At 45.3% G+C, this 25,729-nt stretch overlaps 1 protein-coding gene across 6 annotated transcripts in view; it reads right to left on the reverse strand.

The window, feature by feature from the left end:
- Window positions 1–25,729, reverse strand: part of CADPS (calcium dependent secretion activator) — a 1,086,201-nt gene that overhangs the window by 145,873 nt on the left and 914,599 nt on the right. For all 6 annotated transcript variants that reach the window (XM_029601011.1, XM_029601008.1, XM_029601007.1 and 3 more), the window contains one exon: window positions 23,192–23,339. In XM_029601011.1, the coding sequence (XP_029456871.1) occupies window positions 23,192–23,339 (148 nt within the window). The remainder of the gene's footprint in view (window positions 1–23,191; window positions 23,340–25,729) is intronic.

Genomic DNA, 25,729 nt, shown 5'->3' on the forward strand with positions numbered 1-25,729 from the left:
TATTCAGCGTAATTAATTCTCAAGCAGATTGTGTTAAATTGCAGGAGTGCAAGCCTGGAAGATTGGGCATCCAAATGGCAGATGAAATTTAATGTGGACATGTGCAAGGTGATGCATATAGGGAAAAATAACCCATGCTGTAGTTACATGATGTTAGGTTCCAAATTAGGAGCTACCACCCAGGAAAAAGATCTAGGCGTCATAGTGGATAATACATTGAAATCGTCGGCTCAATGTGCTGCAACAGTCAAAAAAGCAAACAATGTTAGGAATTATTAGGAAGGGAATGGTGAATAAAATTGAAAATGTCATAATGCCTCTGTATTGCTCCATGGTGAGACAGCACCCTGAGACTTGTGTACAATTCTGGTCGCCGCATCTCAAAAAAGATATAGTTGCGATGGAGAAGGTACAGAGAAGGGCAAAAAATAATGATAAAGGACATGGAACAGGCTAAAGAAGTTAGGCTGTTCAGCTTGGAGAAGATACAGCTGAGGGGGGATATGATAGAGGTTTTTAAAAATCATGAGAGTCTAGAACAGGTAAATGTGAATCAGTTATTTACTCTTTCGGATAATAGAAGCACTAGGGGGTACTCCATGAAGTTAGCAAGTAGCACATTTAAAACTAATCAGAGAAATTTCTTTTTCACTCAACACACAATTAAGCTCTGGAATTTGTTGCCAGAGGGTGTGGTTAGCGCAGTTAGTGTAGCTGGGTTTAAAAAAGGTTTGGATAAGTTCATGGAGGAGAAGTCTATTAACTGCTTTTAATCAAGTTGTCTTAGAGAACAGCCACTGCTATTACTGGCATCAGTAGCATGGGATCTACTTCTTGTTTGGGTACTTGCCAGGTACTTGTAGCCTGGATTGGCCACTGTTGGAAAAGGATGCTGGGTTTGATGGACCCTTGGTCTGACCCAGTGTGACAATTTCTTATGTTCTTAAGTTTGACAAGTGTACCCCATCTGAGTCATACAGCTCTGTGCAGTGCCCGTCCACCCATTCATGTTGCAAATGATAACCACCCTGGAATTGTATAGCTTTGGCTACTTGCCAGTTGAACTTGGTGCAGTATCTACCCCATCACCCAGTGCACATCAAGCTATGACAGGGTATGATCTCTGTCCAGCAGATTTTTGCGGACGGCTACGAGAAGGTCAGGTGGCTAAATTCTTTTCTGATCATGTTCATTAGAGTGATGCCGACGCCTTTGCCTAAGTCATTGCCACAAAAGTTAATGATGATTACGTCAGGTGGTGCTGTGCTCACTCTTTTCGACTGCAATGTGGGCCATAGCTAATGCCATCACATGCCTCCTCGACCCAGCTAATTGATTGTTCAACCTTTCCGTGAGAGTCCAAGGTCATGACCAAACTTCCCTATGATGACTCCTTTCCATGCATGCGTGATGAATGAGTGGCCGACGATCCAAATAGTGTTGCGGGAATGCTGGGGAGCGATCCGGCTTTCAGGGAGAGTGATGTGCCCTTGGACCACGACACGACTGCAGAGAGGAGCTCTGTATAAGCGCCGAGGCAGGTGAGATGTGTCCAAGCACAGGCAGACAGGCAGAAGACCAGGGACTCAGACCTCTGCCGAACGTGACGCATTAGTAGAGAACCAACAACGCAATGCTGGTCTCTGGGGTAGCCCTCCGGCCACTCATAGCCCTTTCAGACCTGCCGTATGGGAACGGCAAATGCGCCAGGACAGACAGAGGTTGAGGGCAGATGATGGAAATGGAACAAGACAAGACTTGAAGACTGAAGATGACAATCAGATGATACTTAAAGATGAGGAGGGGGCGGAGTTAAGATGGCCGCCGGACTGCTTAGCTCGGCGTGAGACTCCTTGGCTAAGAGTACAAAAAACTTAATTTTCCTGCGAAATCTTACCTGAAATGGGGAGGAAGCGAAAAACGAGGGGACAGTATCCTGCACTGACTCCCGGGGCGCCCATAACCGGTCCAATGGACTCTCACGTCCGTCGCAACGAAATTGGAGCGGGGCAGCAGCCGTTGGAGAGTGGGGGAGGAGAAGCTGAGCTCCCCGCTCTCCCGGGCTCAACATCTTCATTTAGCTCCGCAGAGAGGACTCCCCCGGTAAATCCTGCGGTTGCAAGGAGAGCCTCATCGGAGGTTTTTGTGCCTCAGGACCGAAGTGTTATGGGGACAAACCTGTCAGGACCGGGTGAGACCCTAGCTGCAACCCAGAGCCCGCCTGAATCAACAGGGCCAACCGGAGTGGAAAGGGGAGGAATACAAGAACCTTTTGGAGCGAGCGAAGCAAACGGAATTGAAACAACAACAGCAGAAATCCCTCCTCTGGTAAGACCTATGACTTTCTCATTAGAAACGCTGTGGGAGGCTATAAATGATATGAGAAATTCTATTCTCCAGCAATTAATCCCGGTAACGGAGCAAGTTAAACAGCATGATTTAAAAATTGAAGTGGTCTCAAATGAAAATGTTCAAATTGGAAATCAGATATCAGCGATAAGAACTGAGTTGGACAAAGTACAACAAAATCAAGTGGTAATCCTTAAAGAAAGGCATAGTACAGCTTTAAAGATGGAAAGTCTGGAAAATTTGGTTAAAAGCAGGAATCTGCGATTTATTAACTTCCCTCAGTTACCTATGAGATCTCCTAGAGAGGTCTTTATGAGTTACCTAAAAGATTTTCTTAAAATCTCAGATTCTGCGTTACCACCAATAATCAAGATATTCTATCTGCCTAAAGCAAGAACATTATTGGGAGAACAAGGAGGAGAAGCTGAAACTTTGAGACCTGCAATTAGTCAACCTTCGGAATTGGATTTATCAGCAATCCTTGAGACTTCTGATTCAGAGATGGCCGTCCCTGCAACTCTTATAGTGACTTTGGCACTAGAGACAGACAGGGAATGGCTCTTGAAATTAGTACTGAGGAATCGGAATGTAAATTATTTGGGTTGTAGAATACGTGCTTTCCCAGATGTATCTAGAGAAACTCAGAAAAAGAGAAAGGCTTTTCTGTTGTTAAGACCACAAGTTGTATTAATAGGAGGGAATTTCCTTTTGAAATTCCCGTGTAAATGTGTAGTCAAATACTTAGGGAATACCTATGTATTTTTTGATCCTCCGCAGCTAACCCAATTTCTAATTGGGAAACAACCGTTGACTTCAGTAGCTCCCATGGAATCTTGTATAGATACCCCTAGTCTCTCATGAAAGGATAAATGTTCGTTGTAACAGTCTGGAATTACCTTAAAAATTAATGTCATTATTTCCTTAGGTTGTGAATACTCACCCCCTCCAAATTAGGGGACTTAAGTTAGAGAATGGGAATTTAAATGTTTTTTCTTCTATGATGTATAATGCAAATGTGGTATTTTATTTATGTATACCTTCTCTATTTTTTCTTTCAAGTTTGATCTTGATAAATATTTTGTAAAATTGCACAAATAAATAAATAAAAAAAAAAAAAAGATGAGGATCAGATGAGGACTTGAAGACAAAGTCAGATGATACTGGATAAGGATGAGGCAAGGCTGTAGAGAAAAACATCAATGGCATTGATGAAACACTTGCTGAATGGATAGACAACAGAAGAGTTAAAACTCAGTATGAAGGTATCCGGCCATGACACGTAGCAGCACCCATCCTGAACTGAGGTTTTGGGGACCTAGCATGATCAGTGTGGTCAACCAAGGGAAGCAGCAGCTTCCGACCCAATAAGGAAGATGAATCAGAAGGTCAGCTGAAGATAAAAGAGGACGGCCCACTAGGAGGTAGGTCCAGAACCAAGACATCTGAGAAGAAGGTTATCCTGATGAGGGCACTGAGCCAGAAGGCTTCCTTGATAAAGGAGCCCAAAAAGGTCTGAACACTTGACAGCGAAGAGGACTGAAGACTGAGAGAAAGGATTCTAAGGACGAAGACAAATTGACACGAAGACATCAGGCACGTCAGAACATCTGGACTTCAACCCCCAAGACACTCAGTCAAGAGCATGCAGGAGGTGTTGAGTGAACTGGAGAACAAAACATCTGAGACATCTGGACCTTGGACCCCCAATTCACCCAGCCAAGGGCATCGAGGAGGCTCTGAGAGGCAGAACAGCAGGATGACGGACTTCAGGAAGGACAAGACTTCAGAAGGCAGTGCCTGTAACTAAAAACTCACCTGAGCTAAAAAATTCTAACTTATCCCTATCAATTAAAAAGCAGAATGAAAATACAAACAAAAAACAAACTTTGAAATGTTTGTATGCTAATGCCAGAAGTCTAAGAAGTAAGATGGGAGAATTAGAATGTATAGCAGTAAATGATGACATAGACTTAATTGGCATCTCAGAGACATGGTGGAATGAGGATAACCAATGGGAGAGTGCTATACCAGGGTACAAATTATATCGCAATGACAGAGAGGAGCACTCGGGAGGAGGTGTGGCACTTTATGTCCGGGATGGCATAGAGTCCAACAGGATAAACATCCTGCATGAGACTAAATACAAAATTGAATCTTTATGGGTAGAAATCCCTTGTGTGTCGGGGAAGACTATAGTGATAGGGGTATTCTACCGTCCAACTGGTCAAGATGGTGAGATGGACAGTGAAATGCTAAGAGAAATTAGGGAAGCTAACCAAATTGGTAGTGCAGTAATAATGGGAAACTTCAATTACCCCAATATAGACTGGGTAAATGTATCATCGGGTCACGCTAGAGAGATAACGTTCCTGGATGGAATAAATGATAGCTTTATGGAGCAATTGGTTCAGGAACCGACGAGAAAGGGAGCAATTTTAGATCTAATTCTCAGTGGAGCACAGGACTTGGTGAGAGAGGTAACGGTGGTGGGGCCGCTTGGCAATAGTAATCACAATATGATCAAATTGATTTAATGACTGGAAAAGGAACAGTGTGCAAATCCAAGGCTCTCGTGCTAAACTTTCAAAAGGGAAACTTTGATAAAATGAGAAAAATTGTTAGAAAAAAACTGAAAGGAGCAGCTACAAAAGTAAAAAATGTCCAAGAGGCGTGGTCATTGTTAAAAAATACCATTCTAGAAGCACAGTCCAGATGTATTCCACACTTTAAGAAAGGTGGAAAGAAGGCAAAACAATTACCAGCATGGTTAAAAGGGGAGGTGAAAGAAGCTATTTTAGCCAAAAGATCTTCATTCAAAAATTGGAAGAAAGATCCAACAGAAGAAAATAGGGTAAAGCATAAACATTGGCAAGTTAAATGTAAGACATTGATAAGACAGGCTAAGAGAGAATTTGAAAAGAAGTTGGCTGTAGAGGCAAAAACTCACAGTAAAAACTTTTTAAAATATATCCGAAGCAGAAAGCCTGTGAGGGAGTCAGCTGGACCGTTAGATGATCGAGGGGTTAAAGGGGCACTTAGAGAAGATAAGGCCATCGCGGAAAGATTAAATGATTTCTTTGCTTCAGTGTTTACTGAAGAGGATGTTGGGGAGGTACCCGTAATGGAGAAGGTTTTCATGGGTAATGATTCAGATGGACTGATCAAATCACGGTGAACCTAGAAGATGTGGTAGGCCTGATTGACAAACTGAAGAGTAGTAAATCACCTGGACCGGATGGCATACACCCCAGAGTTCTGAAGGAACTAAAAAATGAAATTTCAGACCTATTAGTAAAAATTTGTAACTTATCATTAAAATCATCCATTGTACCTGAAGACTGGAGCATAGCAAATGTAACCCCAATATTTAAAAAGGGCTCCAGGGGCGATCCGGGAAACTACAGACCGGTTAGCCTGACTTCAGTGCCAGGAAAAATAGTGGAAAGTGTTCTAAACATCAAAATCACAGAACATATAGAAAGACATGGTTTAATGAACAAAGTCAGCATGGCTTTACCCAGGGCAAGTCTTGCCTCACAAATCTGCTTCACTTTTTTGAAGGAGTTAATAAACATGTGGATAAAGGTGAACCGGTAGATATAGTATACTTGGATTTTCAGAAGGCGTTTGACAAAGTTCCTCATGAGAGGCTTCTAGGAAAAGTAAAAAGTCATGGGATAGGTGGCGATGTCCTTTCGTGGATTGCAAACTGGCTAAAAGACAGGAAACAGAGAGTAGGATTAAATGGGCAATTTTCTCAGTGGAAGGGAGTAGACAGTGGAGTGCCTCAGGGATCTGTATTGGGACCCTTACTTTTCAATATATTTATAAATGATCTGGAAAGAAATACGACGAGTGAGATAATCAAATTTGCAGATGACACAAAATTGTTCAGAGTAGTTAAATCACAAGCAGATTGTGATAAATTGTAGGAAGACCTTGTGAGACTGGAAAATTGGGCATCCAAATGGCAGATGAAATTTAATGTGGATAAGTGCAAGGTGATGCATATAGGGAAAAATAACCCATGCTATAATTACACAATGTTGGGTTCCATATTAGGTGCTACAACCCAAGAAAGAGATCTAGGTGTCATAGTGGATAACACATTAAAATCGTCGGTACAGTGTGCTGCGGCAGTCAAAAAAGCAAACAGAATGTTGGGAATTATTAGAAAGGGAATGGTGAATAAAACGGAAAAGGTCATAATGCCTCTGTATCGCTCCATGGTGAGACCGAACCTTGAATACTGTGTACAATTCTGATCGCCGCATCTCAAAAAAGATATAATTGTGATGGAGAAGGTACAGAGAAGGGCTACCAAAATGATAAGGGGAATGGAACAACTCTCCTATGAGGAAAGACTAAAGAGGTTAGGACTTTTCAGCTTGGAGAAGAGACGACTGAGGGGGGATATGATAGAGGTGTTTAAAATCATGAGAGGTCTAGAACGGGTAGATGTGAATCGGTTATTTACTCTTTCGGATAGTAGAAAGACTAGGGGGCACTTCATGAAGTTAGCATGGGGCACATTTAAAACTAATCGGAGAAAGTTCTTTTTTACTCAACGCACAATTAGACTCTGGAATTTATTGCCGGAGGATGTGGTTAGTGAAGTTAATATAGCTGTGTTTAAAAAAGGATTGGATACGTTCTTGGAGGAGAAGTCCATTACCTGCTATTAAGTTCACTTAGAGAATAGCCACTGCCATTAGCAATGGTTACATGGAATAGACTTAGTTTTTGGGTACTTGCCAGGTTCTTATGGCCTGGATTGGCCACTGTTGGAAACAGGATGCTGGGCTTGATGGACCCTTGGTCTGACCCAGTATGGCATGTTCTTATGTTCTTATGAATACATCAGGAGGGTCGGACAACGAAGACATCTGAAGACAAGGACTTGGATCCGGTGAGAGGCCAAACATGGAACGAAGATGAGATGAAGGATCAGGGACCACAAAGGAAGACAAAGGAATTCCCATGAAGAACAGTGCCTTGAAGAAGCAGAGCTGGACATTAGGAACTCCTTGACCGAAGAGCTGGAATGGAGGATCCAGGAGCAGTCCGACTCCATGACTGACTCCTTGCGAAGGCAACAAAGAACTGAAGGCAGGGCCCTTTTGTAGGGCTGAAGAGAAAATACCTTGATGATATCATGAGGAGGAGCCAGGAGGACTGGTCTTTTAAATCTTGAGAAGAGGCGCTGCCCCGCGCCTAAGGAGGCAGGACCAGGGACAGCAGTCATGCTGCAGATCGGCGCAGGAGCGGCACTAGGCCGTGAAGCCGGGCCCGGCGTCAGAGGAGGCTCCAGCCGCGGGAATGGAAGCTGGGGACAGCTCCAGCTGCTGAAGGAACACTGGCGTCAGCGGCCTCAGGGCCGCAAAGAGGAAGAGAACATCAGCGGCTCCTGCCGCAAAGGCAGAAGGCTTCAGGGTGGCCTCCAGGCTGCATGGGAATGGCATCTGCGGCCTCCTGGCCGCAGGGTGGAGAAGCAACGTCGGCAGCTCCAGCCGCATAGGAGACAGAACGTCAGCGGCCTCCTGGCTGCACGGGAGGAAGCGGCAATGGCAGCTGACCCACCGTGGAGGCAGAATGATGGCGGCAGCCTCCTGGTCGCAAGGCAAGACAGTGGCCCGAGCCGCAGGACAACGGCGTCGGAAGCAGACAAGCTGGAGGTGAGAGGCTGCTTATGGGCCTACTGTGAGCAGAATTGCAACACACAGAGTGACACCAAGATGACAGCTGCAAGTGAAATAGAAAACTAGGTCATGGCACATGCCAGGCTGGGTGCAAGCTCAGGGGAACCATCCTCGTGCCTATCATAGACGCTTAAGCTTCCAACTTCCATCGACCCTTGAATCCCTGCCTGTGCATTCCTGGCGGTGATGGCACTGGAAGCGGCTCCTATAGGGAATGAGTGAGTGCCAAAACATTTGCTCTGGAGCCCTGTTTCCTCTAGGGCTTTTTTGAACACTGCCAAAAACTGATAACACATTAAAGGGGATTTATCGCGGTGTAGCAAAAATAAACCGTTCCTTTTTGGGCATATGGCTAGGTATCAGGTTACGGCAGAAACCGGACATATCTCCAGATCCCTGACCACTGTAAGTGTGATGACTTGGCCATGGACACTCTGGTCAGTCTTATACTGTCTCAACTTTTGTATAGCATGCCATCAGAGATGCTGACATCCTCCTCCAGGAAGCCCCGCAGCTGAGATGCCTTACGCGATAGAGCTGTAAACTCACTCACGGGCAGGGCACAGAAAAATGCCAGTGCAAAGGCGACCCGGAAAGTGCAGTCTCAAACTTGTCTGTAGCTACCGTCGGCAAGACGTGCCACAGTTGTAGCAGCAGGTCATAGGTTAGTGGTCTCTGAGCATCATGCCGAGGCAGAGATTCTCTGGACCAGCCTAGCATCATTCTTTTCACTGCGAAGTGGTGCTCAGCACCACCTGTTTCGAGCTTTGAGAAAAATGCTAGGGTTGCTAGGTGCAAATGAACCTTATTCCTGGACAATCCCTGCTGCTTGACGTGAACAATGTATCTAATCAAGAGGTCCTCTGGAACCCAGTGACCGGACCAGCAGTTTGCAATGAGAAACGCCTTCACTTTGCTGTACTTGCGGATGTATGAATTCTATGTAGCTGGGGCAAGTGATCTTCATAGCATCTCACAAGCTGTCCAGTTCCAAAGGACCAAAGCCATCCCGGGACCTCTCTGCTATTCAGTTTGGCTTGCTGTGCCAGCTTCCTGAATGGGGACCACTTGCAATGAGAAAGAGAGTCAGCTATCTCACTGCGCATTCCGGGACATGCTTTGCTTGCTCAACAATGTTCGTGCGTAGGCAGCATAAAATGAATTCCTTCAGTACTCTGCTACCAGGAGGCACTTAGAAGTCTGATTGTTAATTGACTGAACTACTGCTCATTGTCACACCATAGAACCACTCGTTGGTGGCTAAGAGCGCCACCCCAGGTATTCATGGTGATAACGATGGGAAAGAGCTCTAGAAATTTGATATTCTTGGTTAGGCCATGCGTGGTCCAGCTGTCCGGCCAGTGCATGGAACACCAAGCACCCCTAAAATAGACACCAAAACTGATGACTCCTGATGCATCAAATTATAACTGAAGGTCGTTGCTGCTGATCACGCTTGGAAGCCAGGTTGAGATACCACTGAAGTCCCTGAGGAACTTTGATCAAAGCATCAGGTCCTCCTTAATTGGCCTGCTAACTAAAAAGTGATGACAGCCATGAATCAGTCCTCCCGTGGACCGAATCAAACAATGCAGGAATATCCTTCCCATGGGAATAACCCACACGGAAAAGGTGAAGCTGCCTATAAGGGACCTCATATGTCTCAGTGTGACTTTCACATTGCGCAAGGTGGAGGCCACCAACTCTGACAGTTTCGCTATTTTGTTGCATGGCAACCTGGATTCCATACGTGTGGAATTAAGTCAAGTCCCAGGAAAGTGAGGGCAGTTACCAGGCCAAGGGACTTGTCTTCTGACAAAGGGACGCCAAATTCACTCGCCAAATCACAAAACATGTGGAACAGTTTAGTGCATTCCAGCGAATCCTTTTTTCCTATGAGTAGGAAGTCACCTAGAGAGTGAACTAGCGATGCTAGCCTAGAAGCCTCCTCAGTTGCCCAGTGAAGGAATATACTGAAGGTCTCAAAATAAGTGCAGGAGACTGAGCATCCCATTGGCAGACACTTGTCATAGTAAAAGCAGCCCTCAAATTGGAAGCCAAGCAAATGGAAACTGCTCAGGTGTACTGGGAGCACCTAAATGCAGGCTCAATGTCTGCTTTAGCCATGAGGGTGCTCTGACCACAAGATCTTAATAAGGCCAAAGCAGTGTCGAAGGATAAATGTTTCACTGAGCATTCCGAAGGGATATGATCATTCATGGAAGTTTCAAGTGGGTGAGAAAGGTTATGTATGAGCCTGCATTTTCTGGGCTCCTTCTTGGGAACGATTGCTAGAGGGGAGAGCACCAGGTGCTCTATGGGAGGCTCAGCATATCGGCCAGTAATGTGACCCAGCTGAACCTCCTTTCCGAGTTTCTCCCATACGATGTCAGCCAGAATGCGAGCTGAAGGTGTGTTGGCCACCTTAGTGGATTGTGGCTGACCCGTGTGGGGAATAAGGAAACCCTCTCGGAAACTGCTCAGTAGAGTATTTGCTGCGGTCCTGTTGGGATAGTGGGCCATCCAGGGAAGCATCTTTTGCCACCTTACTGAGGTTGGGGTTAAGGCATGATCATTTCCCTCACTTATCGCTGCGTGGACATGTGTTGGCCTGGTGTGGTGCGCCACATTGGCTGCAGATGTGTTTAAATCTGCAATATGTCGCTGAGCAGGCACCATGGTTGAATTTCCAACATGCGCCACTCGTGTGTTGCATGTGCTTGGCTTGTCTGCCACGCACCGGCTTGCTACGAAAAGGCAGAGAACTGGCTTAAGCATCCGCGGCCCGGGTAGACATTTTTGTGAGCCAAAGGCCAACGTTGTGTCTTTCCCATGACATGGTGGACCTACTAGCCATTCTCTTGTGGAAGGCATCATCGTAGTTGAGCCATGTGAAAACACTGTATTCTTTGTATGCTCCCAGGATAGTGTCAAAGTAAGATAACATGGGCTGCATAGCAGCAGGCTCGGAATGCACCACAACTGAAGTTAAATGAGTGAAAGCATGCGTGCCCTTGGCTGCTTCCAGCTCATTTCTTCTCTCTCACTTGTTCTGGCCCCACCTCCTATGCCCCTCTATGAAGTGGAACAAATCAATGTAGTGCCTGTGTCTGATGCAACGTCTAAGGGGCCTAGGCACCAATTTCCACAGTTCCTGTTCCGATTTCGACAGCTCGCGGGGGTGGACAGCTTACTCCCTCTCCTGCCCACGAGCTACAGGGGCGGAACCTGAACTATGGGAGGAAGAGGAGAATGAGCTTCCAGAGCTACTATGTGAGGAAGAGGAAGACGACTATCTGTGCCCAGGCCGCTTGCGCCTTTCCCTGTGTGCATGCTCCTTTGGGGGAACTTCTGTGTTATGTGCATGAGGCTTACCCTGCTCCTTGTCTGGCTGTGCCGCTGGTGACGGGGTCCTTAGTGGCGGCTTCAACATTAGGGATCTGTGAGCGATGATGCTGTGATGGGACTCTGCTGAGTGCACTGACGATGAGTGTTGTCTTTGACTGCATGCGTTGCTATTTTCCCTTCTCTGCAGGCTGTCCAGAGGCACTGGACATGATGGGGATCTGTACTGCCTCTGACTAGGGCTGCGGGAGTTCCTGGTGCTGGGCTCGCAAGGAAATGCCATGGCAAGTTCCACGTGGACCACAGGACTTTGCACACCTGTAACAGGTAATGCATTAGTAAGTATAGGCGGGACTACTTGCATCTGGATGGCTGCCCTATCCTTGATTTCTTTGGGGGCGAGCAGCGTGATATCGGTGCTGAGGGCACCGTGCCACTGCTGCTACCCTCAGATGCTTTTCCTCCATGGACTCCATATTTTGCCGAATTAGCCAAATTATGCTTTCCATTAGGTGTCTTCTGGGCCCTTGCCCCACACTTTGTGGTTCCCTTGATGGAAACTTTTGTTCATCGAGTTGGCCCGGATGACCTACCTCCTCCCCGTCGGCTTCTAGCTCCCCTGCGGTCATAGATGTCAGCGGGCGGGAGGACCACGGGTCGGACCAGAAGATTCCATGCCGATGGGCGCCTTGGGGAGGGGGGTACCTAAAACCCCCATAGTTCACTGTGCTGAGGTTTGCTGAGCTACAGCCGAGGAGTCGGACCTCAAGGACATCTGTACAAATGTTGGCAGAACCTCCTAAAGAGACGAGTATCGGTCGAAACGCAAATCAATTAAAGTAGATTAAAAGAAAAAATGTTTGTTTTGTTTTGGAGCGGCAGGAACCAGCCAGAGCATGCTCTAAATTCAGGGCCGAGAAGCAGAACAGCCCCAGGACCTGACCCAAAATACCCCTGGAAAGGCGCAGCAGCTCAGACTTCCTTAATGGAAATTATTCAACTTAAAAAGCTCCTTATGCAAAATTATTAAATTTAAAAGGGCTCTTGCTGCAAAGAACCCCCCCTCTTTTTTTTTTTTTAAAAGAGAGAGACTCTCCGAGAGAGAGATGGAGCCAACTGGGACATCACAGTGGTAGGATCTGACATGGCTCTGCTCGGGGGCCAAGGAGGAAAGAGGCTGACTCGAGGGTGCTGGCGGGATTTAAATCTCCCACTGGCCGCCTCCCTCTGACATCAGCGATGGGTGCTCCCCCTCGGCCAATCAAGTGGCCCAGCATCGGGCTTGCTTTGATAATGTCACCTCCTTTGACGCCGGCCTAATCAGAGGAGAACGCCTTCATTAATGCGCCGTGGCACCCTGTGGTGCCGGCGACACAAGGCTGGTGCCATTCTTGCCAGCAGGCGGAGGGGAAAGGAGTTCGGACCCCTCCCCTCCTGCCAGTTCAGGTATGTCGCGTGGCATGGCGGGGGTGGCTGTCAGCACAAGTGCATCGGGCGCCTGGTTATTTGTGGCACCTGCGCATCCGTGCTGGGGAGGCCGCCCATTTATAGGGGTAATTTATTAGCAGCCCACCTAAATTAGGAAGCAGAAACGCATTTAAGTTACACCAGTTTTCAAATAAGTCTGCTTTGAAAATTGTCTCACCAAATTTACCCTGCACACAATGACACTTGCTCTAGTGTGTGCAGAAAAATATGGGGTAGATTTTAAAAATTTGCGCTCACGCGTACTTTTGTTCGCGCACCAGGCGTGAACAAGAGTACGCTGGATTTCAATAGATACGTGCGTAGCCGCGCGTATCCATTAAAATCCGGGGTCGGCGCGTGCAAGGCTGCCCAAAATCGGCAGCCTGTGCGCGCCGAGCCGCGCAGCCTGCCTCCGTTCCCTCCGAGGCCGCTCCGAAATCGGAGCGGCCTCGGAGGGAACTTTCCTTCGGCCTCCCCCCACCTTCCCCTCCCTTCCCCTCCCTTCCCCTACCTAACCCCACCTGCTCAAAGCAGGCATAACTTGCGCGTGTTGGGCCGGCCACCGGCGCGTCAGGGTCCGGTCCGGAGGCTGTGGTCAAGCCCACGGAACACCCCCGATGACGCGCCAGCCGCAACACGCCCCCCAAACACGCCCCCCCGGAAAGCCCCCCCAGGAAAGCCTCGGGACTTACGCACATCCCAGGGCTTGCGCGCGCCGCCGAGCCTACTCAACATAGGCTCGGTGCGTGCAGGAAGAGTTTGGGCCAGGTTTTCGGGGGGTACGTGCGTACCCCTTTGAAAATCTGGCCCTATATGCTCATACATTTGAAAATGCAAAAACAAAGTGCATGTGCATAAGTTCAAACACCTATCCATCTCCTTCCCCAGTAATGCTTCCATTAAGTCCACATTAACTTACGCCCCACTAAATTTACGATTGGACAGCACACGGCTGAACATGGACCTCCTGGAGTTTAAAATGATCTGTATGTCCCATGATTTTGAACAGCAGTTCGTAAATTTCTTCGACTTGTTCGTACTTAAAGTTAATAAAGAATACAGAATGGCATTTTGGACCGCAATTCTCTGTGAAATGGTTTTCAACCTCTTCGCCCCCTTTTCCTCCAAACTTATCTAATACGTTTTGAACTGTAAGGGTTAAGTACAAAGGGTTGTACAACTTCACTAAACTATGGCCTAGATTTATCATTTTGCTATAAATTTAGCATGAATAGCGCCCGCGATAAAAAAAAAAGGGGGCATGATTAAGGTAATCTGGGTTACACACGTATGCTATTTTACTGCATTGCATAGGTATTTTACTGCAACATGCATTAAATTTATGAGAGAAATTCTTTATAAGGCTCTCATATAAGGCAACTATTTTTACCACTTTGGAGGGTCAACTAATAACTCGAGGTGAGGTTTTGGTGATGACCTAGGGTTTTGGGGCCAGTTTTACATGCACAGACATACGAACAGCACAATACATATCAGTGAATATCTGATGTCATTTGGAATGAGAAAAGGTATTCAAAGATGAGATTTCTACAATATACTCTTGCCCTAACTTGATAAACTCTTACCTAGGTGCTATCAAGCTAGGGTGAGAGAACATTGTAGAAATCTCATCTTTGTGTACCTTTCCTCATTCCAAATATCATCAAATCTTCACTTATGTGTATTGTGCTGTTTGTATGTCTGACTGTGCATGTAAAACTGGCCCCAAAACCCTAGGCCACCTCCAAAACCTCACCTCGCGTTATTAGTTGACCATCCTATAGTGGTATAAATAGATGACTAATATGTGTGCCACCCCAGAGGCTCACTCTCTCTCTCTCTCTCTTTACCTCTACCTCTATTCAACTCCACTCCCTCTCCTCTCTCCTCCTCTCGCCTGCCCAAAATGGGATTTGCAATAAATATTGCAAATCTCGTTTCCGACATATCACACAGCTTAACACCAGAAAAAGGTGTAGTTATTTCCAGCATTAAAACGTGCATTATGCTATCGCACGCAATGTTAAACACCCTCCATTTTCATAAACCCCACCCAAACTCCTCCTCTTTGACTAAATTTTCAAAATTTGCATACGCATCATGAGATGCAAAAAAGAACGCATTATGGCGTTATCGCAGGCATTAGGGTCCTAATGCTCACGATAATGCCCTAACGCATTTTGATGAATGACCCTATAAGGGATAAATATTACAAGACAAGATCCATCTGGCTTCTTATATATTTAAATGCAAGTTTCTCTTTACACAGCCTTCTTTCTGCATATAACTGCAAAATGATACTTTAGTTTTAAAAATAAGAATAAAGTTGACCAGCCAAATCATTGTTGTGAAAAAAAGGCACCCCTGGATAATGACTTGAATGTGTGAACCCAAATACAGAAGCCTAGACTGTGGTTAGGTCATCAGTTAGGTAATTTGGTGCAAAAATATTGCTTAAAATGAAAAAGACAACTTAAGAAAAATGCTCAAGGTACTGCAGTGTCAGACAGTAACTTATGTGCTGTAATGTGCAGTTTTTATGTGTCTATCGGTTCAGCCACTCTTTATAAATACCATACCATAGCAACAGCCACTTCACATGCATCTTATGTTACACTGCCTCTTAGCCGATTTCTACAACACATTTCTTAAAAAGAAAACATAAACGGAGACTTCTTGATGTTAACTCTTAACATTATTTTTTTAAAATGTTTCCTTTTTAATAATGCTTTCGATACAGACTTTTATTTGATGTATGATTATGATATTTGGTAATTTTTTTTAATGCTATGGTAATTATCATCCACTGAGTATATCAATTAGGATCAGTGGAATAAAAGCACTGGTAGATAAATACATTAATTCAAATTAGCTGTTCTTGTTTTCATTGGAGGGTAGTGCTAACCATGGGTTTAGGTCATTTAGGGGTAAATTTCAGGAAGGCATCTTGCTGCAAAAGTAAGTATGAGGTTGACTTCCCACATAAAGCAGTGATTTTTAAACAAAAGGTGCCTGTGTAGATTGAGTTTGAAAATCAGGTTTTATGCAGGTAAATGTGCATGTGTCCATTAAGGTGAAGCAGTAATAACAATAATTAATAATATCTTGATTTTTAGTTCATATTTCCAAAAGATGCTCAAGAACCCTTACAGCAGGGAAAGGCAACTTCGGTTCTTAACTAGTTGAGTTTTCAGGATAAGCTTTATGAATATGCACATAATAGATTTGCATACAATTATATATTTATATACACACTGCCCACAATTGTATGCAAATCTATCTCATGCATATTCATTAGAGATGCTCTAAAAATCATTGCCCACCTATGGCTTAAGTGCAAGTAGTACAATGGGGGTGTAAAATTAGGTGTGTTAACGGTAGGCCGTCTATGCATATTCCCTTTGAAAATGGAAGGTATATGGTTATATCTAATACACCCCCAAGAAATTCCTTACTCACCTTTGTTCTATGTGGACAGGTTTGTGCATATTTTGGAAATACATGCATACTTTCAGGAAGCTGAAAATTCACTTTCTTGCATATAGCAGATTTACAGAGGTCAGCTCTACTTGTACCTGTGCACAGTGTTATCTTTCTGGGAAAAAAAGGTGCTGGTGCTCACATGCAGGTGCATGCCTTTTTTTTTTTTTTTTTTTTTTTAGAGGGACCACAGGGCAAATCAAGCAGGTAGAGGAAAAGGTACCAGTACTCAGTCCCAGCAAGTACCCCCTGAAAAAAAAAAAAGCCCCTACCTATGTAATAGGTGACTATGGGCATCATTTTCTAAAGTATCGCAGGCCTGAGATACTTTAGAAAATCACGCTAATGGGGGGCGGGGGGTCGACACGGGGGGGGGGAGGTCCTGCACTAGCTGGCAGCGATCGCACCACCGCGGTGAGATCGCTGCCGGTTTCGCACCCAATAGCGCCACCGTGAAAGGTGGCGCTATTGGGCACAAAATAGGACGTGAAAAGGCCCTTACCTATTCGCTGTCCGCGTTGTTGTTGCAGAGTTGGCCCCGGTGACGCCCCAACTCCTCCTCTTCCGGGGCTGACTCTGCCCCGATGTAGGTAGCGCAGGCGTGCGCTACCTTCGCAAGCTATCGCAGGTTAGGACAAGCCTGCGATAGCCTTGGAAAATAAGGCCCTATGGTAGTAATTTTCAAAAGTATTTATGTGCATAAAAGTAGCATATATCTTAGCAATTTTCAAAAGCCCATTTATGCACTTATTTAGGCACAGATTTTAAAAGGGCCGCACATGCGCCCATAAATGTATGTATCTCTCCACGCCCAAAGATACGTGCTATTTTATAAACTATACGCATAGGGGTAGATTTTATAATTTTGTGCGAGTGCGTACTTTTGTTCGCGCACCAGGCGCGAACAAGAGTATGCGGGATTTCAATAGATACGCGCATAGCCGCGCAGCCTGCCCCCGTTTCCTCCGAGGCCCCTCCGAAATCGGAGGGGCCTCGGAGGGAACTTTCTTTCGCCCTCCCCTCCCTTTCCCCTCCCTTCCCCTACCTAACCCACCCCCCCGGCCCTATCTAAACCCCCCCTCTACCTTTATTGCCGGATTTACGCCTGCCGGAGGCAGACGTAAATCTGCGCGCGCCAGCGGGCTGCTGGCGTGTCATCACCCGACCTGGGGGCTGTTCCGGAGGGTGCGGCCATGCCCCTGGAACGCCCCCAGGCCAAAACCACGCCCGCGGCGCTGCCCCCGAAACGTCGCGTCACCTGCGCCACGCCCCCAAAACGCCACGTCACGACCACCACACCCCCTGCCACGCCCCACCACGCCTCTCCATGCAAGCCCCGGGGCTTGCGAGCGCCGCCGAGCCTATGCAAAATAGGCTCGGCGCGCGCAGGGGGGGTATGGGGTAGGTTTTCAAAGGGGTACGCGCGTAGGATACGCATGTTGACGGCCCTATTAGGTATGCGCGCGGGATACAGAAAGTAAAATGTGCAGTCAAGCCGCACATTTTACTTTCAGAAATTAGCGCCTACCCAAAGGTTGGCGCTAATTTCTTCCGGCACCGGGAAAGTGCACAGAAAAGCAGTAAAAACTGGTTTTCTGTGCACACTCTGACTTAATATCATAGCGATATTAAGTTGGAGGTCCCGAAGAGTAAAAAAAGTAAAAAAAAAAAAATTTGAATTCGGCCCGCGGCTGTCGGGCCGAAAACCGGATGCTCCATTTTGCCGGAGTCCGGTTTCCGAGCCCGTGGCTGTCAGCGGGCTCGAGAACAGACGCCGGCAAAATGGAGCATCGGCTGTCAAACCCGCTGACAGCCGCCGCTCCTGTCAAAAAGGAGGCGCTAGGGACGCGCTAGTGTCCCTAGCGCCTCCTTTTACCCGGATCTACCGCTGGACCTAATTTAAATACTGAATCGCGCGTGCCGGGAGAGCGGGTGTTCGCCAGCTCTCCCGCAGACTTTACTGTATCGGCCCGAGAGTTAGCAAAGTGGTGCACATAACATATGCCGCTGGCTGAGGAAAATTAGGGGCACCGTCTCTGGAACATCCACGCCCCGCCCTTTTCCGCCTACTTTTTCTGGGTGCGCGTACATCAATGTACACGCGCCCTTCCTGGCTATTTAAAATTTGCATAGCTCCTGCGCGGCCCACTTATGGGCGTATGTGGCCATTTTTGTGCGCGCAAGGCTTTTAAAATTTACCTCTAAGGGCCTAATTTTAAAAAGCGTTTACATGCTTAAAATTGGATTTTACACATGCAAATGCACTTTACTTGAGTAAATGGACTTTTGAAAATTGCTACAATGTGTGCCATTGAATTGTCCATAGGATTTACTCGGTTAAGTGCACTTTATTTGAGTAAAGGCTTTTGAAAATTGCTACAATAGTAGTTACATTTACATGTGTAAATCCTTTTGAAAATTACCTCCTAAGGGCCTGATTTTAAAAAGCATTTACTCAAGTAAAGTGCACTTAACCGAGTAAATCCTATGGACAATTCAATGGCATATATTGTAGGGATGTGAATCGTTTTTTAACGATTTAAATTATCGTCCGATAATTTTAAAATCGTCATTAATCGGTAAGGGACTCGATACAATAGGAATTCCCTCGATTTATCATGAAAAATTGTTAAATCGAGTACGGGAATTATTTGGGGGGAGGGCGGGAAAACCGGCACACCAAAACAACCCCTAAACCCACCCCGACCCTTTAAAACCAATCCTTTACCCTCCCCACCCTCCCGAAACCCCCCAAAATGTTAAATTACCTGTTGGTCCAGTGGGGGGGGGGGGGGGGGGGGGCCCGGCGCGATCTCTCACTCTCGGGCCATCGGCACCATTTTGGCTACCACTGATAAAAATGGCGCCGATGGCCCGATAAAAAAATCCCACCCCGACCCTTTATAAATTACCCCTTTGCTTCTCCCACCCTCCCGACCCCCACCAAAACCTTTTACATGTACCTGGTGGTCTAGCGGGGGGTCCGGGAACCATCCCTTCAATCATACCCTCGGTGCCGGTGCTGGTGCTGGACTGGTTTCAAAATGGCGCCCATTGCCTTTGCCCTCACTATTAGAGATGTGAATCGTGTGCCAGAACGATCAGATTCGGCTGGGGGGGGAATCTGATCATTAAGATATGTGAATTGGAATCGTTTCCGATTCCAATTCACATTGCTAATTTTTTTTTTTAGGGAGGCCCGCGCCACTAAAAAAAAACAACCCACCCGAACCTTTAAATCGACCCCACCCTCCCGACCCCCCCAAAACCTTTTAAAATTACCTGGTGGTCCAGGGGGGCCTCGGGGAGAGATCCAGGGGGGCCTCGGGGAGAGGAGAGATCCAGGGGGGCCTCAGGGAGAGATTTCCCATTCCCAGGCATCAGCTGTTCTAAAAAAAAATGGCGCCGATGCCCCTTTGCCCTTACCATGTGACAGGGTATCCGTGCCATTGGCCGGCCCCTGTCACATGGTAGGAGCACTGGATGGCCGGCACCATCTTTAAAGATGGCGCCGGCCATCTTTACTCATCAGCCCCAATTATACTATACTCTATAATAGGGGCTGATGAGTAAAGATGGCCGGCCATCCAGTGCTCCTACCATGTGACAGGGGCCGGCCAATGGCACGGATACCCTGTCACATGGTAAGGGCAAAGGGGCATCGGCGCCATTTTTTTTTAGAACAGCTGATGGCTGGGAATGGGAAATCTCTCCCCGAGGCCCCCCTGGACCACCAGGTAATTTTAAAAGGTTTTGGGGGGGGTCGGGTGGTTTTTTTTTTTAGCGGCGCGGGCCTCCCTAAAAAAAAAGGGTCAGTAGGGTGGGGGAGGCTAAGGGGGGTCGATTTAAAGGGTTGGGTGGGTTTTTTTTTTTTATCAGGCCATCGGCGCCATTTTAATTAGTGGCAGCCAAAATGGCGCCGATGGCCCGAGAGCGGGAGATCGCGCCGGGACGCCCCCCCACTGGACCACCAGGAAATTTAACATTTTGGGGGAGTTCGGGAGGCTGGGGGAGGGTAAGGAATTGGTTTTAAAGGGTCGGGTGGGTTTAGGGGTTGTTTTGGTGTGCCGGTTTTCCCGCCCTCCCCCAAATAATTCCCATGCCCTATTTAACGATACAATACAAATGCCCCTGACGATAAATCGGGGGCATTTGTATTGTATCGTGCACTCTAATGATTTAGGACGATTTTAAAATTATGTGACGATAATTTTAATCATTCAAAAATGATTCACATCCCTACTCACTATGTCACAGGGAGCGACCGTCGCTCCCTGTGACAAAGTGAGGGCAAAGGCGATCGGCGCCATACTGGCAGTCGATTGCCTTTGCCCTCACTATGTCACAGGGAGCAACCGTCGCTCCCTGTGACATAGTGAGGGCAAAGGCGATCGGCGCCATTTTGAAACCAGTCCGGCACCGAGGGTATGATTGAAGGGATGGCTCCCGGACCCCCCGCTAGACCACCAGGTACATGTAAAAGGTTTTTGGGGGGGGGGGTCGGGAGGGTGGAAGAAGGAAAGGGGTAATTTGTAAAGGGTCGGGGTGGGTATTTTTTTTTATCGGGCCATCGGCCCCCCCCACTGGACCACCAGGTAATTTAACATTTTGGGGGGGGTGGTTCGGGAGGGTGGGAGAGCAAAGGGGTCATTTGTAAAGGGTCGGGGTGGGGTTTTTTTTTTATCTGCTCAGGCCTCACTAAAAAATTAACGAAGTGAATTGGAATCGGAACCGATTCCAATTCACATCTCTAACAATCCGATTTTTTTCTCCCTCCATCCGAACCTGATCATTAAAACGATCGGGCACACGATTCACATCTCTAATATATTGTAGCGGTTTTCAAAAGCCCACATACTCGGGTAAAGTGCATTTACATGTGTAAAACTTAGTTTTACTCAAATAAATGTTTCTTTAAATCAGACCCATAAAACCTATTGGCAACTCAATAGCATATATTGTCTTTCAAAAGACCACTTACGCATGTAGAGGTGAATTTTCAAAGAATTACGTGCATAAAAATTAGCATATATGAGAGTATGAAGCCTGTACTCATGTAATCGGGATTTTATAAAAGTCAAAAGTATGTGCTTACTTTATGTTTTGCGCACACATATATGCACATTAAAAAAGGATGGTCTGGGGTGGGGCAAACAGTTACATGCATGAGTTGCTATTTTAAAAGACACTTGTGCATGTACATCTGAAAAAACTTACTGGCGTAATTTTACACCTGCCAATTATCTGGAGCAATTGATATGAGACTTGTTTATTGTGTATTATTAGCTGGGTGTGAGGTATGAGTTAATTGGGGAAGTTCAGGCAGAAGAACCAAAAGGTTCTCAATGATCTGGAGAAGGACTGGGTGAGCTCATTAAGTAATTGGTAAACTGGTTAATTTCTATTACATGTTCATGTTTTAAAAAATGTCGACTTAGGCATGTAAATTGGGTTTTATGTAAGTCCTAGCTTATTTTCGTATGTAAAATATATGCCTATATATTTTTAAAATAGGTAGGAAAAGCATGCATGTTCACTGCATTGGAAGAACTTGCTTTAAATACATTGCATGCATTTGTGCATAAGCATACATACATGCACATTTTGCAGGGTAGAGATATGTATTTTATATGTGTATATGTCATACATATGGGTTATAAAATACAATTGTAGATCTATGTGTGGCCATATACATGCATATATGCTGCATGTGTATTTGTTTAAAAGTTAACCTCCCTAAATGTATTTATGCACGTAAAACCCAGTTTTAAGCACATAAATCCTTTAGAAAATTACACTGTAAAGGTCTGATTTACTAAGTTTTTCCCCCCATAGATACAGAATAGTAAAGCAGGCCCCTTAGTGTATTTGAAGCACAGAATTACATGTATACTGACTTTTAAACAACTAACATTTTTGGAAAGGATCTCATTTACAATGATTTTTAGAAGTTGATTACATCTTTTTTTTTTTTTATCTTACTTGTTTTTTTAAAGGTTCATACCCCCAATATGATCTGCCCATTAACATTATTATTTAGAAATCTGACTCTCGTGCACTCAGAAGTTAAGGAAAGATGACACAGTAATTCAGTGAAATAGATTGTTGCGCTGAAGAGCATGGAATTAACTCTGGCTGAAAAACAAGTGAAATGGATTTGGTGGTCTCGGCATAGAGTCTGGCACAATTGACCACTTCTGTTCAGGGTAGGTCTCGCGCTAGAATACAAAGTATTGTAACCGAAGACTAAAAGCAAAGACAAAGTACAGTGGGAAGCTTGCATGACATCTGTTCACACTTTGCTTGGCTCTGGTCATTAACATTAGGCTGTCACTTTCAAGAGTATAGTAGACCCTTCTTACTACCAATTATGATTGGCCAATAAACTTGAATTGCTATTAACATGCCTGGCATTTAGCCAAATAAAGGTATAAAGAATGCAGTCTTGTTGCCTGTGTTTCCTATTTTCCATGGCTATCTGTCAAGTAAATAGGTTTTTATAGGATTAGATATGCCGGTTGACAAAGCCAGTGCTTGACATTTGATAGCCACTAATTGATGGGCTTCTTAATGCATTATCAGTACAATCTCTTTCCAAAGAAATATACTGAAGGACCACACCTTAGACTGCAGAAGTACTAATACTTCAGTCGGTAACTTGTTATTCACTTTGAAAAAGCATAGCTTTTTATTTTACAGAACTTCAAAGAAAAAGTACTATTTTCATCTAATAGCACAGTTAAGAACTGTATAGTCAAGTTGTCATGGTGATTGGGAAAAAAAAAACTCTTTTGAAAATAAGAACCCATTGTTTTATGTAAACATTATTAAGAAATAATTTATACTTTTACCTCTTGGCCCATTTCCATGCTGCAAAGTTTTGTCGATTGAGCTTTGGCATCAACCATTACATTAAACATAGTGCATATTGATTGGGGGACTCGGAAATCTGTTGATCGACTTGTTTTTTGCAGCTTTACCTCAAATGCGATCCTGGTTCTGTTTCAAAAAGGAAGAACAAAATTAGAAAACCAACAAAATAGGTGGGAAGAAATGATACTTTGATATAGCAAGTATAAAAAGAAAGATTAGTGGGATGAATGTTCATGAGACACTAGTAATTTCAGAGAAACCAAGCATCAAAACAAACTACTACCCTATAATCCAATTATAATAAAGAGGAAAGTTGCCCCACATCTGCATCACTGGCATGCAAATCGAGCTCCTCCCTTCCCCATCCAGCTCTGCCTCTCTCTGTATAAAAATTGAGCTCTGCTTCTCTCCCTCCCTGTAGTCTCCAGATCCACCCTTCTGTCTCTCTGTGTATTGTCCAATCCACTGTCTACTACCATGTATGAAAACTGAGCTTCACCCCCCATACTCACCGGTTGTATTCTCCAGCTCTGCCCCTCTCTCTCTATGAACTGTTCAATTCCCTATCTACTACAACACATTTATGCACTTCCTACACTTCCCAGTATTTCCCTGTCCTTGAATGGGCTTTTACTACTAGTTTTATGTGTTTTCTTTGGATGAAATAATGTGATAGAGATGAAATGCTTCTTGAAATCTGCTCACAAATTTGTCAGACTATGCAAAGGAAAAATAACTTGTTGGCTGACCTTTCATTTCTACAGCTTTTCATTCATGGGTAATTTTGAAATAGGCTGCATAAATTAGACAGCTAATACTTGCTTAAGTTACACCAATTTTAAAGGGAAAGTACTTGCATACACATATAAGCATAGTTTCTCTTTTGAAAATTACCCCATCATCAATTTTTGGGAAATTTTATGCTCATACTTTTGAAAATGCAAAAGTATGCACATAAGTGAAAACCATTCCTTAACCTGCACCCAGGAATGAGTCTGCTCAGTCTCAGTAAACATATGTGCGAACATAACATGTACACTTAAGTCTATCCACATATCTGGTAAGCAATTTTGTAATAGGCCATTTCTATGCATAAAACACTGTTTTGCCCCCAGAAGTCCCTTTGAAAATTATCCTCTAAAACTTTATTTTTCAATTGTGCTCTTGTTCACTTGCCATTCGATAGAGTCCCAATTTTACCCTAGCATTGCTCAGAAACTGTTTCCCTGATCCTGCTCATCCAATAAGCTTTCCTCCCTTGAGGTTATTTCAAACCAATTCCCAGGGGATAGGAAGCAACAGCATCAAATCATTGACTACTGGCCCTAATTTCGAATCTTGCCCAGAGTTTTAGCAAAGAGATCAAAGGTGTGATTCAGTAAGGAAACTGATTTACCTTCTCACTCAGGAGAAAGATAGAACCTTGATGAAGCAGGTTGAGACACATTGGCCAGGCAGGGTTGGGAAACTTGTCATGACTCTGTGCCACATACCTGTTCTCTAGATATCAAACTTCATTGCTGCAATTCCAAATTTACCAACTACAAGTAAATTAGGTCTGGATTTTCTAATATCGCAGGGCTTTTTGAATTCCGCGGTAATGGGGGGGGGGGGGCGAAGTGGGGTGCGGGCCTGCGAAAGCCGGCAGCAATCGCACCACCACGGTGTTATCGCTGCCGGCTTTTGCACCCAATAGCACCATCGTGAAAGGTGGTGCTATTGGGCGCGCTACTGGCAACGATAACGGGTCTCACCTTATCGCCGCCTGCGAAGTTACCGCCGTGTCCACCCCGACGCCGCCCCGACTCCTTCTCTTCCGGTCCCGACTCCACCCCTATCAAGCTATCGCACGCGAAAAGTCCCTTTTCGCGTGTGATACCGATAGAAAATGACCCTCTTAATGTCCAAATAAAAACCTATAATTAAATAAACTCACATTATTTATGGACGTGGGGGTCTAGTTTTATGCCTCATATTACAGTTTTGATTCAAAGGTTGCCTGTATTTATGCATATATTTATTTAAATAGAAGTTTGAGTAAAAAATGAAACAGCAACATAAATATGTAAATGGGGCAATTTTCATAAGTGACCACATATATGCAAAGTCGTCAGGTATTTTCATCCACAGACTTTTCATCACCTTTCAAAGGGAAAGTATGAGCATACTTTCATTTTGAAAATTGTCCAGGGAATGTGCACCTGCAGAGATTTACACCTTATTTCCCCATGGATACGTTTTCCCTTAAAAACAATAAGGCAAATTTTAAAAGCCCTACATGTGCTAGTCAGGCTGCTGAGCACTGCACGGATTTAAGAAAGCGCACGAGTACACACGTATCTCTCGGTACGCACTCAAAACATTTTTTGCAAAAAATGGGCAAGGTGTGGGTATGGTCTGGGTATGGCATGGATATTCCTAGATTTTCTGCGCATAAGTATTTACGTGCACAAGCATGCGCCGGGGGTCCCCTACTGGGAACCGTTTCTTCTGCTTTGGATGGCGTGTAAGTCCTA

Source organism: Rhinatrema bivittatum, chromosome 4 (assembly GCF_901001135.1).
Source record: "Rhinatrema bivittatum chromosome 4, aRhiBiv1.1, whole genome shotgun sequence".
Classification (NCBI taxonomy): Eukaryota; Metazoa; Chordata; class Amphibia; order Gymnophiona; family Rhinatrematidae; genus Rhinatrema; species Rhinatrema bivittatum.